The sequence below is a fragment of the Phyllostomus discolor genome, chromosome 1 (genome assembly GCF_004126475.2).
Source record: "Phyllostomus discolor isolate MPI-MPIP mPhyDis1 chromosome 1, mPhyDis1.pri.v3, whole genome shotgun sequence".
Taxonomy (NCBI): Eukaryota; Metazoa; Chordata; class Mammalia; order Chiroptera; family Phyllostomidae; genus Phyllostomus; species Phyllostomus discolor.
This window is the reverse complement of record NC_040903.2, coordinates 154,488,590-154,506,815: the sequence shown is the minus strand read 5'-3', so window position 1 is coordinate 154,506,815 and position 18,226 is coordinate 154,488,590. Positions and strand designations below refer to the sequence as shown.

Here is an 18,226-nt window from a genome sequence, read left to right as displayed (position 1 = left end):
TGTTTAGTAAACGGTTTTCGTAAAAATGCATGAACAAATTAAGCCCAAATGAAGTCGGAGTTAGAGAATGGGTTATTCTAGGAGGAAGCGACAGTAGACGAGAAGGCAGAAAGATATTCTGGGAACAGCAGATAATCTGGTGTGACTGGAGAGAAACGGCAACTCAGCTGGCCACACCGCAGGGCTTCTGCTCAAGCCTCCACTCCCAAAAACCAACTTTCCCTTTTTCCCTCGGACTCGGTTTCCTTTTCCCGCCAGGGTCCTGGCTCCGCCCCGGAAAAAATTTGGGCGGGAGGTGCGACCTAGGGTGGTCATCTCAGTGCGCCTTCCTAACGTCGCGCGGAGTTTACGGCGCTGTTTAATGACGTCACGGTCATTGACAGCGTGTGGCGGTGGCAACTGCTGCTATGGTGTTGAGCGGCCGGGTGAGGGTCTGAGTTTATTCCCTGCAAGGCCTCGGTACCTGCAAAGCACGCGGGGAAGGCCAGGAGTTTGCGGCCAGGGCGGCGGGCGTGTGGTGGGCAATGTCGCGAGGCTGGAGGGGAGGGTTTGGAAGCCCAGAAACCTGACTCTAAGATCAGGGCTAGGGGGCGTGTTGGAGGAGAGGCTGTGTCCACGCTGGGTGAGAGGCGCAGTAGTTAGGCTCTGGGGGCTGGCCGAGTCTCAGGGTCCGGAGGGGGTGAGGGTAGATGGGAGCTCAGGGCATGGGCAAAGAGATGTCTCCAGGGGCTCGGCGTGGCGGTGGGTGGACCACGCTCACGAATCTCTCTCCCCACTCCCGCTTGCTCCCGGTGGCTCACGTGGGCTGCAGGTACATCATGTCTAGATTGGGGGCCTTGGGCGGCGCCCGCTCCGGGCTGGGACTGCTGTTGGGCACCGCCGCGGGCCTTGGATTCCTGTGTGCCCTTTACAGCCAGCGATGGAAACGGACCCAGCGCCATGTCCAGAACCAGCTCCTGCCCAACTCACTGGACCTCACGCAGACTTCAGAGCCCGGACGCCAGGGTAGGAGCGGGTCCGCTGACCGATAGGCCGGGGAACCAGGCTGCCTTTAGCAGAACCTGTGGGACAGGACAAGGAAGGCAGGTGCCTGAGAGTCTCTCACCTTTTTGAAAAGCTTATTTAAAAGGGAAACATTCTCTCTGTTCTGTACTCTTTCTCTTATAATCCCAGGAAAGTATATTGTGAAAAGGCTGTTTAGCTTTCACTTTTAGTTCTGGCCACAATGGTGCCATATGTATATAGCACTTGCTTAGTGTTGGGTGCTGTGTTTGATAGGTAGAGGAAGAGTCCTAAAGTAGGAGAAAGAAAAAAACTAATCTCGCAGGAGTTCAAAGTCCTGAGGCTGACGTGAGAAATTACATATTAGAATTTGAAGGGACCTTAGAGACTATCTAGTTCAGGTGTTTTTATCCTTCTTATGATGAAATCAAAATTAAAGAAAGATTGTGTTACATTCTCAGTGGTTTTCCTAGTGGTTCGTTTGTTGTAATTCCTTAGCAGTAGTCCTTCTGCTGAGGAGGGGATAAAGTGGCCTTGTTTTCAGGAATCTTTCTTGCTCTGCAGTCTCGAACACTGTTGGCTGTGTATTGTAATCTGGTGTAGATTACTACTAGAATTAACAGAGTTATACTTGCTAGCCTGTGTGTTCTGCCTCCCTGGTTTCTTTCCTGTTTTTACATTTTCCAGTAAAATTGCCTTAGGTAGCCTCAGTTTGCTGGCATTTACTGTTGGCATTTACCAAGAGCTCATTTCAGGGCTTGGTGATGGTGTTTTTCCAGTGGGTTTTGATGGGCTTTTTCCAGGTACCTTTTCTTTCAGTAACTGTCCTTTTTCTCTTTGCTTCTCTCTGATGACAGTTAAAAGACGTTCTTGAGAGGAGCTCAGAATTTTCTTTGCTATTCTATTTCCTTAATTAAAAAAAAATGATTGATTTTAGAGAAGGAAAGTAAGGGAGAGAAAAAGAGAAACATTGATTTGTTGTTCCACTTATTTACCCATTCATTGGTTGCTTCTTGTATGTGCCCTGACCGGTGATCGAACCTGCTACCTTGGAGTATCAGGACGATGATCTAACTGAGCTACCCAGCCAGGGCTCTTCACTATTCTTTTGGAAGTGAAAGATCAGAAGCTGAGTGAGCTCAATTTTAGTTTTGCTGTGTGGTTGGTAATGATCGGTATTTGGGCACTGTATAGAGGCACACCTTGTTTTATTGTGCTTTGCTTTATTGCACTTCACAGGCATTACTTTTTTTTTTTTTTAATTGAAGGCAAGGCCCTTCAGCAGCAAAAGATTATGACTCACTTTATTGTGATACTTGACCCATTGCAGTGGTCTGGAATGAAACCCGCAATATCTCCAAATTAGGCCTGTAGTCAGGTAAAGGTTTTTCTTTTATTCCAGCAGGGCAGCTATCCAGACTTTGAGGAACCTCACTCTTGCAAGCATTTTATGTCATCTGCCATTGCATGAAATACTGCCAAAGGCCCTGGTGTAGAAGGTTCATAGAACAGTGGCTGTTGTTTGCAGATTGGGACGTCGATGTTTTTTCTGGAGAGTTATTTGGTACTTGTTAACGGGACTTCGCTGTGAGCATAAGCTTTCTGAGCCTTGAGGGTCTTTGTAAATTGAACTCCAGTGAGAAGCAAGTATTCTTGAATTCTAGGTGCAAGACCTTTTCCTCACTATGTCCCATGGACATCACTGTCTCCTGTCCTCCTTCCTTCAGTGAGGCCATTGCGGGCAGTTCCAGGTGAGGCTGGAGATGCTGCGCTGCTGCCCAGCCTTCCACGAGAAGGGCAGGAGATGGTGCTGGACCGCCTGGACTTTGTGCTGACCAGCCTGGTGGCTCTGCGGCGGGAAGTGGAGGAGCTGAGGGGCAGCCTGCAGGGGCTTGCTGGGCAGATTGTTGGGGAATTCCGGTGAGTAAGGCAGCCTCCTCTCCTGCCTTTTCCCCTGCCCCTACAGGTTTTTCAGCTGAGCCTTTTGGCCTTTGCCCTCCATCTCTGAGGAGGAAGCAGATTTATAGCTTCTTACCTAATTGGCAGGGAAGCTGGCCTTGTACAAGTTCCTTGCTGCTTTTGGGCCCTCATGGTCTGTTGTAACAGCTGAAATGCTTCATCCTGACTAACCTGGTCTGCTCTGGTTTGCCCAGGGGGCTGCCCTTGTTGTTTTCTTGAGTGTAGAGACTCACCATTTTCTCTGTTCTTGTCTCTGTTCTTTGCCCTTTAATGAGGAGCGGTAGTAAGGGGCTCCTTTTCCGTGAGGGGAAAGAAAGGCTGGATGGGACCTCATGCCGCCCTGCCTTTCAGATCCCACATGGAAGAGAACCAGAGAGTGGCCCGGCGGCGAAGGTTCCCCTTCACCCGAGAGAGGAGTGACTCCACCGGCTCCAGCTCCATCTACTTCACAGCGACTTCGGGAGGCACATTCACAGATGCTGAGAGCGAAGGGGGGTGAGTCCTCTCTCCTGGAGGTAGCTGTGGCTCCGATCAGGTTCTGTTTTGTAAAAGTAATGTTTATCAGTGGAAAATTCACACCAAGCTGCTGTAAACATTTTTTGGAACAAAGTAAGGGTATAAATAAATACAGAATAGCTGAAATAAGAAAAGCCATCCCCCTCACGTCACCCAGAAAAATGGAGACGTCAACAGTGGTCACTGCTTGCATCTGTTGTTTTCCGCTGCATAGGCATGTTTTTTACATCATGTGCTTTTTATTTGTTTTCCTTTTTTATATTTTATTTTATTTATTTTTAGAGAGGGAATGGAGGGAGGGAGAGAGAGAGAGAGAGAGAGAAACATCATTGTGCGGTTGCTGAGGGTCATGGCCTGCAACCCAGGCATGTGCCCTGACTGGGAATCGAACCTGCGACACTTTAGTTCGCAGCCTGCGCTCAATCCACTGAGCTACGCCAGCCAGGGCTTATTTCTGTTTTCTTATAACATTAACCACAAGAACTTTATTTCCTTCACTGAGCATGCTCCCCTTCCCTAGAAGTCCTCGTCCCACAGGGAGGCTTGCGCTCTTGCCAGCTGTGCAGGTGGGAGGTGGCTGAGCCGGTAATCGGGGCCCAGCAGGTCTGACCAGATGCCTTACTGTGTGGGGGGAGCAGGCGGGAGTCTCGTGGAGTCTCCAGACTTGGTCAGGCTAAAACTTTGGGTTTTAAACCGTAGTGCCATTTTGAAACTTTGGTCCCCAACGTGAAGTCTGAATAAACATCTTTGTTGCAATGCCCGATCTTGTTGCCAGCTCCAGCGATCCAGGTGGTCTGCTTGAGGTCTCCTCTGCTGACCTTTCTTCCTCCTCGAGGAAAAGGTTGGTGCAGAGAACACCCGAGTCTTCTGTCAGGTCAGAATGACTGATTTAGCTACAAACAGGCCTTTCAGGACGATCTTTGCAGGGCTGTCCGTCTTTAGCTGAAACACCTTATAACATAACGACTGGGTATTCTTCCCTGTGACAGACTGTGCTGAGCATGTTAGAGGCATTTTCTCACTTAATCCTCACAAGGGTACTATGGAGTAGGGCCTGTTTTTCTGTTTCTCAGAGCAGACTTGAGGCTTAGTGAGGTTTGATGCCTTGCCCAGGGTTGTACACCAACCAAGTTCAAGCTTAGCTGGGCTCATCTGCAAGGGCGTGAGGCTCTGTGATCTTAGGAATGGCGTCAGGGCACAGGAGGGCTTTCACAGGGAGACCTGTCCCGTGCAGCCCTCGGGAGTTCTGCCCAGTGACCAAGAGCTGCCACCGCTCGCTGCCCACAGCAGTGCAGTATGCTCAGTACATCATGCTCCAGAGATTTCAGCCATGTTTTCTTGTTCGGGCCATTATATTCTCCTGCCTCTCCTCATTTGGTTTTCTAAGAAAATTAAGAATAGTATTACTCTTTTTCCATGTCACTGCCATTGGGCACCTGTGCTAGATTGAATTATAGCTCAGGGGCCTCTTGAAACAAGTGAAGTCTTGGTACAGCATTAGTGCTCCATTCATGACTACTGGTGCCTGGGTCCTCTGATCCCTATTTTCTGTATTCTCAAGGGCAAGCGCACGTGGCCCTTTTCTGTTCAATTTGCCTAATAACTCTGGGCTGAGAGATGCTTCCAGAAGCTGTTTTAGGGAGGGGTGGAATGAAATATTTGACTCATCTGGACTGAAAGGAGAACAAAATGGTTGGTAATGGGCCCTGAGACTTAAGGAGCATCTCTCTGCACCTGAGGAAGCAGGTCACTTGCGTGGGGCATTGATGTTTGGATTTTGTAAGAGGGTAGGACAGGAGAGGTCACAGCTCTGCCCAAGACCAGGATGTGGAACTCAAGGTCCTTGGTGATTTCTAGAAGTTATGCTCTCACTGTGGGCAGTGAGAGCCGGTGTTTAGCCTGGGCAGCTTGTGGGTGCTCACTGGGGCTGGTGATGGTGGGAGAGGGATGGTGGCTTTCTTCATCAGAGCTCCAGCAGGCCACCCCGTGACTGACTTTGTGTCATGTGGAAGCCAGTGGGGGTGTGTGATGCAAGACTCTGGTTTAGCTGGCTGCCATCTGGGGCAGTGGCCATAGTGACTAATTATTTTTGCCATGGTCAGTGCATATAGGTCAAGGGGAAATAATGGGAGGAGGCCTCAAACTCTGGAATGACTTTGAACGGGTGGGCCTGAGGGCAGGAGTGCCTCTTTGAGGGATGAAAGGGTAAGAATATTTGATGGTCTACTCAACTCTACTGAAAGCTGTATTCCCTTTCCCCCCACCGGGAACTGACTGAATGCGGCAGAGGCAGAACCACTGGGTGGGTCCGCTATAACCAAATCTAGCACGGGTGCCCAATGGCAGAACCACTGTGCGGGCCCGAGCGTTGTAGTAAAGACAGCCTTTGTTCCCTCCCTGTAAAAACCCAGCTTGCCCTAAAACACCAGCCCCTCCAGCAAGCCTTCCAGATATCCCATCCAAGAGGGATTGCCTGCAACCTCCTCTCCTTCTTGGGCGTTTGTCACCTCATTTAGGTTGGTGTTATCTTTTGCACCACTGGGAATGTCTCAGGGTCAGGTCCCATACCTGCTTTTTTTGAATGCTCCAGCTGGTCTCTCTAACGGGCTTAGGAGGACGTGAAGGAAAGAAACTTAATTTGCTAGGAGGGGAGATAAGTGGAACTGAGTCCTTGATCACTCAAGGAGTGGAGTAGGATAACTCCAGGCTCCCCAACCCACGGGGGGAACAGTGTGCTCTGTCTGAATGCACAGATCCAAATGGCCTTTCCAAAGATCCCTGCCAATCCCTTGCTGATCTCAGAAGCTGAACGGCATACCATACGAAAGGGCCCCCCCTTTCTCTCTGGTGGGTTTCTCCAGGTCTGGGTTGGTGGTCCAAGAGGCGTGAGAGCATGATGTGAATATAGGGATGGCAGCCCATGTAGCTCTGGCACATGGTCCGTCTCTTCTCAAGCCCTGTAAGCCCATGGGGCTGATGTCAGTGCACACTCAGCAAGTGTTTGCCCGCTGCACGCCAGGCAGTGGGGCTGCGAGTGAGTGAGGCAAAGCTCCTTGAAGTGGGGCTGAGGTGCAGTAAAAGACCTCCTCACTGCGCCAGCCTTGCTGGAGCGCCCCTGCCTCATAGGGCTCTACCATCTCTCACTGTGGGTGGCAGTAAGGGCCCTCCTGGCCTCTCCTTCTTCGACTTTAGGAACCAGAAGGATCACAAACTAGGATTTTCTTCCTTCCTCTGCTCCCTGGAGACACTGCTGATGCCCGTGCTCTAAGCATATGAGGAGGGTCCCTTCCTGGTAGACTCTTGATTTGACCTCCTGACTGACCAAGACAGCCTTCAATCCAGCAGGGAATGGGGTCTCCCCTTTTTTGAAACTGGAGGTGATGAGACCCAGATAATCCATTCACCCACTTGCCTTTGGGCCTGGCTGACTAGATAGGGGCAGGTTATCGTCTAGGCCTGAGGAATAGGTTGGGAGTTTCTCTGGGATGCCCTGTGTGGTCTCACTCGTCACCACTAGGTTGATTGTGAAATCTGATGCCACTTTTCCTTGTCCCTTTATTTTTAAGATTTTATTTATTTATTTTTAGAGAGAGGGGAAGGGAAAGAGAAATAGAGGGACAGAAACATCAATTGGTTGCCTCATGTATGCACTCTGACCGGGAACTGAACCCACAATCCAGGCATGTGCCCTGATCAGGAATTGAACTGGAGACCTTTTGCTTCTTTGCACAATGCCCAACCAACTGAACCACACCAGTCAGGGTTTTCCTTGTCCCTTTAATTTCTAAAGTTTTTACTGCAAATTACTAGAGGAGAAAGATAACTTGATCACTTCTTAAAAAGCAGGGTGAAGCTAAGGCTTTAAATACCTTAATAGGTTTTTATAGCAGATGTTACTAGGGCCCTTTTCTTCGGGGACTGTGGAAGCTCCTCTATAAAGCAGAGTCAGCGTGGACTGGACACCGGGGCTGATTGCTCACTTGGCACCTTCTAGATGGAGCCTGCTTCCCTGCCATCTCTGGCTTTCTGGCCTAGCACAGCGTTCAGCCCCTGACTTTAGTCTGCCTTTTTTTTTGTTTTTAATTTTTATTTATTGATTTTAGACTTCAGAGAGAGAAGGGACGGAGAGGGATAGGGAGAAAGGGAGGGAGGGAGGGAGGGATATATACGAAGTCTGTCCTGAAAAGTCCAGCCATTGTTAATATAATGAGAATGGTTTGCACGACATTGATGTAACCTGGCAGCCAAGGAGAGTGGACTGGAATGTGCACGCGTGAACAATACTGTACTAGTTAATGTACTAGTACTTCACTGTACTGGTCAGTGGGGCTGGTAGATGCCACTGACTGAGCATGTGTACTGTGTGGCCGTCACATTCAAAATGACTGAACTAGTAGAGCAATGAATCCGCATCAAATTTTGCATTAAGCGTTCCTCTGTGGAAACTATTTGGATGATTCAGAAGGCTGCAGCTATGGGCAACTGGTGATTGGCAGCTTCACTTTGACAATGTGCCCACTCAAGCATCATGTCTCGTGCAGTGTTTTTGGTGGAACGTCAAATCACCCGGGTGACTCAGCCCCACTACGGCCCAGGTTTGGTGTCCTGTGACTTCTGGCTTTTCCCAAAACTAAAATCACCTTTGAAAGGGAAGAGATTTCAGACTGTCCATGAAATTCAGAAAAATATGATGGGGGCAGCTGATGGCAATTGGGAGAACTGTGTCCCAAGGTGCGTACTTTTAAGAAGATGGAGGCGTCATTGTCCAATGTACAATGTTTCTTGTATCTTCTTCAATAAATGTCTCTATTTTCATATCATGTGGCTGGATACTTTTTGGACAGACCTCATATATATTAGGTTGGCAAAAACTCCATATGTGTTTTTCTGTAAAATAAAAGACATTTTTCATTTTCACCAATAACTATTGATTTGGGTATTTCTATTATGCCAGCCATCTCCTGCTTGGTATAACATTGACTGTTCTCAATTAATATCTCAATTTGATCTCTATCAACTTCAACTGGTCTACCTGACCCTGGAACATTGTCCAGCGAGAAATCTCCAGCATGAAACGTCGCAAACCACTATTGACATGTTTGATTAGTCACTGCACCTTCTCCATACACTGCACAAATCTTTGTTGTGTTTCAGCTGCATTTTTACCTTTCTTGAAATAATAAAACACAATATACCAAAAATGTTGCATATTTTCTTCCAACTTCAATATTGAAATGGCTATACAAAAATTCACCAATTTTTATAGGTTTTTTTTAAAAAATGTAGGCTGATATGACAGCTGTCACAATACAATCTAACAAAATTGTTTCAAATGAAGTTAGACAACTAAGCACAACTAGAGCCATTGTATGGAAAAAAAACTAAATGAACTTTTTGGCCAACTGGGGGGAAAAGAGAGAGAGAGAAAAAAAAGAAAAAAATCGATTTTTTGTTCCACCTATTTATGCACTCATTGGTTGCTTCTTGTATGTGCCCTGACGGGATTGAACCCGCAACCTTGGCAGATCTGGCCAGGGCCCTAGGCTTCTTGTTTTGAATTTATTTGTAGGTGTCTCCCTCATCTCTCCTTCAGTTCTGTTTTGCTCCAGCAATAGGGATCCTCCCCCTCTCTCTCATTCCAAGATGGAGGAAAGCTTATCCCTGAAGGTCTTCTCATGTGCTTCAGAACCTTCTGGCTCACAGAACATACATTTTCTTACTCAGTCTTTAGGCCTATCTGCACAAGTCTTACCTTCCTCCCTGCTCAGTTTTTGTCTGATTCAGTTGGCAGTTAGGAAAAACACCCTAATCAGCTGCTGGTAGAGACCAAGATCTGAGAGAAATTTGGCTTTCTGTTTGATGGGTGCATTGAGGTTGGGGTTCCCTAGGAGACCCCTGGCTTATGGTGGCCTCAGATACTTCCTCAGGGGGTTCTGTTTTCATCTTCCTCCTCTCCTGCTTCCAGCTACAAATGGCTGTCACTCCACCCCCAGCAATTCCAGACATTTCTAAGGGCTACTTCTGTTGTAGTTTAGGTTTGGTTACTGACCTGGGATAGAGTACACATTGAACTGAGAAAGAAAATGTGGATATCTGGCTGCCCACGGCCTCCGAGGCTGGCACCCACCCATGTTGGTTCTGACACGTGCATTTGGCTGATAAAGCGAAAGTGATTGGCCGAGAGCCTGGTGAGCCATGTAGCTCAGGAGATCAGCTCCACCTACTTTAAAGTTTTGGGTTTTTAAAAATTTTTCCCATTACCATTTAGTCCCTTTATACCCCCTAAAGTTTGTATCTTAAACATTCATTTCTTTTTAGTTATAAGAATATATGCTCACTAAAGCAATCATATTAAAAGATGAAAAATAATTTCCTTTTAATTCTACCCTGAGAGGTTGACTGGCAACCTTTTGGTACATACCTTTCTAGGCTTTTCTTTTTCTCTATTTTCTGGCAGATTTGGTAATAGCTAAGCAAGGAGTTCTCATAATAGCCCCTCACTGTCACAGTGCCCCCAGAGTTGGTCACTCTTCCCTTAAATCATTTTCCTAGCCCATAGTTCTCATAGGAAGCTTCCTTTAGAGGACTAGTTTTTTGTCTCTTAGTGAGGGGGAATGTTTCTTAGTTGGAGCTCTGGACAGCAGCGTCATGGAGAGTCCCTCTTTGTGGGTAGGGGATAGACCCTAGAGCTCTAGGGCTGAATGACCCCTTCTTTGACCTTGTAACTTACATTTCTCTGTCACAGTTACACAACAGCTAATGCCGAGTCTGACTATGAGCGGGACTCTGACAGGGAGAGTGAAGACGGGGAAGATGAAGTGAGCTGTGAGACTGTGAAGATGGGGAGAAAGGATTCTGTGGACCTGGAGGCAGAGGTGGCTTCAGGCCCGGTTCCCAGAGCCCTGGAGGCTGAAGACTCCCCTGACTTGGAGGACCTGCTGCCCCTCCTACAGCAAGCTGATGAGCTGCACCAGGGCAATGAGCAGAGCAAGTGGGAGGGCTTCCAGCTGCTGCTCAACAACAAGCTAGCGGTGAGGCTCCAGCTGCGTCTGCTGACTTCTAGGGAATGAGAGCAGGCTGCTGTGGTTATTGACCCTGCAGGTGACATGGGAAGGAAAAGGAGGGTGAGATGGCTGGTTCTGCACCTGTCCCCCAGGGTTGAACATCATCTTCCAAGGGGCTAAATGTCGCCCCTGGGGGCCTAGGGTTACTGCCTGCTCCAGAGCTTCCTCCTGAGGGCAGTCCTCTGCCTTCTGTAGAGTCACTGCAAGAACTCCACCTGTCAGTACAGAGAACTGTGGAGAGAACTGGAATGTCCTTTCTTTTCCCTTGAAGCGGAGCCCATGCTGCACACCCCATTTGAAGTTAACACCAGGGGTAAATGTGGAGCTCACTCAATTGCAATTCTCTTTTCCTCAAGTATATAAATGTCCCCCAAATTGGAACTTTCCCTTTTTTGGGGCATTACTGCAGAATGAGGGCATTCTGGCCTGCTGATAGTATAAAAGTAAAGGTGAACTCCAAGATGTAATGAGGCACAGAAAAAGAGCCTTTTTAAAAAGAATTTATTTTTAGAGAGGGGAAAGGAGAGAGACATCAATGTTGTGGTTGCCTCTTGCACACCCCCTACTGGGGACCTGGCCCACAACCCAGGCATGTGCCCTGACTGGGAATTGAACCAGTCACCTTTGGTTTGCAGGCCAGCACTCAATCCACTGAGCCACACCAGCCAGGGCAAGAAAAAGAATCTTGATGACACAATGGAAAAAAAAAATGAAAAGGCCCAGGAAACGGAGGCTGTGTGGTGATGTGGGACTGCATAAAACTGGGCTGTCAGTCAGCATTTGTAACACACTAGCCTGGAAACTTGAACCTAGGGTGTGGGAAGGCCAGAGCCCTAAATCTGAGGAAAGAGGGGCCTCCATAATTTTCTGTTTGGTCTGTAGTATGGAAGTCGGCAGGACTTCCTCTGGCGCCTAGCCCGGGCCTACAGCGACATGTGTGAACTCACTGAAGAGGTGAGCGAGAAGAAGTCATATGCTCTTAATGGTAAGTGCTAACAGGTTCCTGGTGGGAAGGTGACTGATTGTGGGGGTGGAGCCAGCCCACCTGCTTGGGGCCCAGAGGAACCACCGATACAGACTGCCAGGGCAGTTGTAGCTCAGTTACTTATTAGGGATTAACTCTGGCTCCCAGGGATCCTTGATATAGAAAACAATCCCTGCTTGTCAGTATGATTTGGGAGTGTTTTTATGAGTACTTGTATCGTAGCAGCCTAATTCTTTGTTCTTAATCTCCAAACACAAAGAGAGGGCAAAATCTCCTATCTTAATCTGAAGAGGTTTTTTTTTTGCTGGCTTCAGTTGTGGGGCAGGTGTTCTAACAGACAATGGAGTGTTATTTGGTGAGCACCTGCAAGTAGTAGTTTGGGAGAACACTGCTAGCTTAGAAGTCCCTGGAATCTACTTAGCAACTGCTGCCACCTCTGTGCCCTGGGGAATAGGGCACATCTAATTTATGTCAGCCTCAGGGCTCATCCCTCTCTGCCATTGTCACCGAGAATCCTGCTGTAAAAAGTGACTGGTTTTGTGGGGAAGGTGATGTGCCCTGCCTCGCCACACACCTGAGGCATGCACCATCAGTGGGCCTCCGTGTCTTGTGATTCCATTACCTAAAATGGATCTGTCTACACTCCTACTTTTATAAGTACAGCCTTGTAAATATTTGAGGATTCTGATCAGCTTTTGGTTTATTTTTGGTATCTACAAGAACATTTCCTTTCCCTCTGGTCATTGAGCATGTCTTATTAGGAGCCCCCACAGCCAGCATTGGTCTGGTTTCCCGAGCTTAGCACCCCAGACAGGTTGGTTCCTGTTGGAGGTCAAATGGCTCTGCAGTATCTTGGGAAGCCCCACTCTGGGACCCTAGCTTTTTAGGACCATCCTTGCTGGGTCTACAGTTCTTCATTTTGTTTTGCCTCTGGAAGCTGGACCACCAGGCGGAAGCTATTCTTTGGGATCTCAGGAGATATCTGTTCACCACCATGGCTAACTTGGCAGGGACTTTCTCATTTTTAATTTATTTCCCTAGTGAGACAGTGCTGTGAAGGGGAGGGAGAGAAATCCCTTTAGAGACAATGCTCTTCACTGGTGGGGGCACATGGTCCTTCTGTTTGGGAAGGGAGATGGAAGGTTCTCATCAGTTGTCTTAAAAATTTATTTGTTGTATATACAACATACCATAATTACTGTCACTTAAGGATGAAGAAACATTTCAGATTAGCCAATCTACCATTCCAACACGTGACTTTTGTTCCATTTTAATCAGAGGAGGAGTTCTCCATTTTGCAGGGTGCTCTTTTTTCCATTGCATAGGCATGATGGTCCTCATCTGGAAGGCTCCATGCTCCTTGTCACTCTAGGGGACCCTTGTCAAGAACTTTCATGTGTTTAGGCTTCAATTTCTTTGTTAGTCTTGGTGCCTAGAAAACTTAAGACAGAGGTGAAAGTCACCTCTGGGCATATCTCAGTCCATTTGGCTTTGGTGAAGAGTTTTGGCCTATAGCTGTGATTAATGTTCTCAGATCACTGATCCTTTTCAGAATTTTTGAAGCTGTGAACCCTCTCTCCTTGGAGAGATTCCTGGACACCCTGAAGCCTATTCACAGACCCCAAATAACAGACCCTCCATGGTCAGGTGTATTGGGCAGTTTCAGATCGGCTTTGGGTCCCTTTATGTTTGAAGTCCTGTTGGTGAATAGGGTGTTCACCCACCATCAGTGGGTGCTATGAACACAAGCCAGCTGGGTCAGGTGATGACAGAGATCAGAGAGGCGAGGTGAAGCAGAAGCCATCCCTGAGAAGCTGTTTGCAGCTTTTCACTCTGTTCAAGTTCACACCTATTTCCAAACAAGTCCAGGCTGGGTAGGCATCGGTCGGTGAGAGCTGGAGCAGTCATTCTTCCCAAAAGCCCCCTCTTAGGAAGTGTGCTTGGGAGGCCTTTGCCAACTCTGGATCACCTTTGTCCTACAGGAAAAGAAGAAGCCGAGGCCGCTCTGGAGAAGGGGAATGAGAATGCTGACTGTCACCAATGGTAATAACACCATGCAGGGTCCCAGGAAGAACCAGCAGAATGGAGGGGGAGGGGCTGTATGGTCTCTGCCCTGGCCATAAAGGCATCTGCCAGAAGGACCAGGAGAGGGAGCTTTGGCCATTACTGCCATATGCCCCACCCTACCCCCAGGTGGGGACATAGAGAAGTTTTCTTTGGCAGGTGCCTTCAGGATGAGGTGGGGGAGAGTATAAGCTTCTTTTTTCCTGTTGGGGCTTGGAGAAATGAGCAGCTTTGTAAGCCACCTTAGCTACAAAATTTATGGGTTCTTGGCTCCTCAGGGAGCCAGCTTGTAGCTACCCTCCCCTGCACAACATCCTCTTTCCTCTAGCTGCTACCCTGGCTGGTGGTGAGCTCTGGCTTCTTTGCTTGGCTTGCAAGAATAAAATGGATGTGAGTTCACCCCCAGGAAGTTTAGTCAGTTTCTTTGCTGACAAAAACAGCAGCCCTGTTTGTGGTCTCATGTGAGGCAAAGTTCTGCCAGTTTGCATGGGTCAGGGCCAACCTAGGGCCTGGTCCCAGCACCTCAGAGTTAGTGAAAATGTTCCTTTCCTGCCTCTTCTTTCCATCTCTGTCCTCAGACTGAGCTCTGCCTGTTGCTGAAACTTTATCTCTGCAAGGCGTCTTCTCAGAGGCCAGGTCATCATTGTTACTAGGGTGTCACAGGTGCTACTTCTCTGTGGGCTTCCTTGGGGCTCCTGGATTCCCAAGAATGGAAATCGGCCTCATGCTTTCTTATTCTTGGAAAACAGCTGTTTGGACTAAGTATGGAAATGAGCCTCTGGAAGTATCTGATAGAAATACCCCCAGGCCTCCCGGTGCTTACCACAGGCTGTCCTTACACTGCCTGTACAGAAAGGGGCAGAGTAAACCCACCCCATATACACCTCAGCCCAGGCCCTTTGCCTGGTCTGTATTGAATGGGATGTGGACCCTGGCTCGTGGGGTCCACGTCATGGATGAAATGAGAGACAAATTCACATGGACTACTGAGTCCTGTGGAAGAAAAGGGACACAGGAGGAAAAGGGACGGCATGGCTTCTCTCTCAAGGGGAGGAAAAGCCTTGGCCCTGGCTCCAATCCGCTTTTATTGTCTTACTGGGCACATGACAAGAAGATCCTCATTAACTATGCACAGGCTCGCTTTAGGTGGTTACCTTATACAGAAAACAAAGGAGAGGATGCTGGTAATCACACCACAGAAGAGATATTTGCAAATGAAAAGGCAAAAGCAATTGAACTGGTTACACTCATCCTTGGAAGGTTTAGCATGGATTTTAGGGAGTTGCTTTGCAGTAAATGCCCTCAATTCAGGGTGAGGGAGTTTTAGCAAAAAGCAAGACTCATAGCGGCCTAGGTACATTGCAGGCCTGATTCCCCACAGGAAAACCTATCCATGGGCGTGGGTCCTGTGCATCTCCCAGTGGGAGCTGGGCCCACGCCACACAGAGTGGCCTCCCACATCTCCCCTGTTGTTTTTTGTTAGGACCGCTATAGATCCCACAAAGCTTGCTGCTTGCTGGTCTCCCACACAAATGGGGGGACATGGAGAAGAAAAAATACCCCCAGATAATTGGTGAATATATGAAAAAGCACCTTGGGCCTTTAGACACTCGTTTACTGTCAACTGTGCCCTGGAAACAATGCTGTAGGGATGAGGTCATGAGACCTGTGTCCTTCCACACAAAAGATGGGGAAGCTGGTTGGCTGGCTTTGTCCCCCTGGAAGGATGTGAAGGAGGGCTGAAATCAGAAGCCCTTCTTCCTTTGCTTCTATTGGTTCTCAAGTTAACATCAGAAATTCCTAGACTATCTCATCCCAATTTGATTGTTCCATAGTACAGCTGGTATATATGTATACTGCCAAGGCTAATGAGACCTTTTTTAGTGTCTGCTCAGGAGAGAAAAAGCAATGTACTTGGGTATCTTACCCTATGACACTGATTGTTAGAGAACTGCTTTTAAGTTTTTATGGTACCTATGTGTACTCATTATGAGAAATTTGTTGGACATCTGGATCAAGACCTTGCCCAAATATTAAGTGTAAGAGACTTACTGCAGAGGACTCAGTTTTTTTATACCCAATATGTATACTTAGGAGAGCCTACCACTGTGTTCACAAAAGAATATGAATTGGAACCACAGGTCTGTGAAAATACAAATTATCTACAGATACCTTCAGCTCTAAGTTGAGGGTGCAGGGGTGGTGCCACTAGGCCATGGGCAGGGAGTCCATCCCTGTCCCTCCCTGAGCTTGCTGCTGCTTCCCCCTCAGGTATGCAGTGCTTTGTGGTCAGCTGGCTGAGCATGAGGGCATCCAGCGGCGCATCCAGAGTGGCTTTAGCTTCAAGGTGAGGAAAGGCTTCTCTTCTTTCCCTCGAGCTGTCCATATTCCCTGCTCCATCTTAGCTCCTTGCGAAGGCTGTTTCTTCTATAATGACTTTCCCCTCTTCCCCGATCAATTCTGGTGTCTGGTGTTAGTTTATATTTACATCTTTCCCCTCAGGAACATGTGGACAAAGCCCTTGCTCTCCAGCCAGAAAACCCCATGGGTCACTTTCTCCTTGGCAGGTGGTATTACCAGGTGAGCTAAACTCCAGGGCTTAGTGCCTGTGACACTGATCTTCTTGCAGTGAAAATTTGGGAGCAGGGACCTCAGTCTGGCTCAAGTGCATTTCCTCTGAATGATGTTACTGTGATTGGACCCAGTCCTGACCTTGTTTCTTTTCAGTACAGAATATGCAATATTTCTAAAAAATACTTGCTAAAACTTTTTATTTATACCTTGATCTTTTGGTGGCAGGTTGCTCACTTGAGTTGGCTGGAAAAAAAAACTGCTGCAGCCTTGTTTGAAAGCCCTCTCAGTGCTACTGTGCAGGATGCCCTCCAGAGCTTCTTGAAGGTATTGGGGGGCGGGGAGGAAGGAAGGGGGTGGACAATAGTCAAAAACACCCCAGTGACACCACTCTTCCTAACAACATTGTTTGGAGGGGTTTCTGGCAGGGAGCAGTTCTTTTGCCTATTCTACAGGAAATCAGAACCACCTGGAGAGCTTATTAAAAAAATAAAAATTTATATATATATAATTTCCACCCAGCCCCAGACCCACTAAATCAGTCTCCAGGTGGAGGACTGGAAATCTCTAAAATACCTCAGAGCCTGCCTTGAATTTGGGAGCACCTTACTGAAATGTCTTCCTCCCTCCTCCAGGCTGAAGAAATCCAGCCAGGATTTTCCAAAGCCGGAAGGGTATATATTTCCAAGGTAAAGTCACCTATTTCAATACAGATGAAAAGTGTGTATGTTGATAATATTCTGAAAACTCCTAAAGCATACCTACTTATGCCCTTCTAGTATTTCTCCCAGGTGTTCACTATTGTCTCTTCTCAGTGCTACAGAGAACTAGGACAAAACTCTGAAGCCAGACAGTGGGTAAAGCTGGCCAAGGAACTACCGGATGTCACTAATGAGGTAATACTTTTAAGAACTTTTCTAACACTGGGTTCATCAAGTCATTCCTGGACCTTCTCAAGAAAGAAAATCTTCCCTTGAAATCTTATTTCCCTAGAAAAGAGTCTATACACTTTTGTCTGTCGGCGCTATGATAACAGCTCAGAAAGGAAGCAAAGGGCCCTTCTTCTCGGGTACCAGTGGTTTGGGAAATGGTGGCTTAGATTCTGGGTCCTAGTCTTGTTCTCTTGTCTCCCTAGGATTCAGCTTTCCAGAAGGACCTGGAAGAACTGGAAGTAATTTTAGGAAACTAACCACATTACAATGGCCTTCATGACTTGAGAAATACCACTGCTTAAGGGGGATGAAAATCAAGTCTTTTTTCCCCCCTTAGACCCTGCTTAGATCAGGAAACTGAGCAGACTGGTTAAGGGAGTATCCTGACTCCTGGGCCTAACTAGTATGGCTACCATCTTCTTACCTATTGTCCACTGGTTACTTTATTCTAATTGTTCAACTAATCTGCAATTGGGGAAAAACTTAATTAAGCCTGAGTTTCTGTTGTAATCTCCCTTAAGTGAATTCTTGAAAAATTAAGACCTATTCTAGGATTGAATGTGGGTAGAGAACTGAAGGCCTCCTTCCAACTGCGGGTAATGTGAACGGACCTCAAAGAGCTGTAAGAACAAAACACAGAACTTGTACTCGCCAATCCCATCTTTTTCACTGATTAATATTCAACACCAAAGTACACAGTCCTAAGACCATATCCTACCTATCAAGGTAAAAGGAAGGGTCAGGGCAGTCCATGGACACTGCGCTCGTTTTATCTATCATGTTGATTCTAACTGTGTTCCTGGGCCGAGGGGCTGGACGTCTTGGCTGCTTTTGGAATGACGGTTGTGCATAAGGCTTATGAGACAGTAAAATGATGATCTGAGGAGTTGCCTGGAATATATTTTGGTACAGACTTAAAATAAACCAAATTTGATTAGAAGCGATTATATTCCCCTATGTTTATTTGTTATCAACTCCTTATGCTTGACACTTCCGTAACCGTTACCTGCTACAGAGGCTGTTGTAGACAAGTAGAAAGCAGTACCGAAGAGTTTAGAATAGGCTCTCTGGTTAATGCTATTTCAGCGAAAATTTTATTTACATGTAAAATAGAGGCAGAGAGCTGACTTTTA

The 18,226-nt window shown here is 47.4% G+C and overlaps 1 protein-coding gene and 1 pseudogene across 2 annotated transcripts; both read left to right on the top strand.

Moving 5' to 3' along the window:
* Positions 1–286: 286 nt before the first annotated feature.
* RMDN3 (regulator of microtubule dynamics 3) lies at positions 287–18,037 on the top strand. 2 transcript variants are annotated; one of them, XM_028505952.2, is made up of 13 exons: positions 287–425; positions 812–1,005; positions 2,730–2,922; positions 3,313–3,456; positions 10,223–10,508; positions 11,424–11,526; positions 13,509–13,569; positions 15,862–15,937; positions 16,093–16,170; positions 16,390–16,488; positions 16,797–16,850; positions 16,977–17,057; positions 17,297–18,037. In XM_028505952.2, the coding sequence occupies exons 2-13, from the start codon at positions 819–821 to the stop codon at positions 17,348–17,350; spliced, it is 1,416 nt and encodes a 471-aa protein (XP_028361753.1). In that variant the 5' UTR covers positions 287–425; positions 812–818; the 3' UTR covers positions 17,351–18,037. The 2 variants fall into 2 exon arrangements, with proteins under 2 accessions (XP_028361753.1, XP_035887673.1); XM_036031780.1 differs by lacking the exon at positions 287–425 and adding an exon at positions 497–517.
* Positions 14,397–14,518, top strand: LOC114493702 (annotated as a pseudogene).
* Positions 18,038–18,226: the final 189 nt, after the last annotated feature.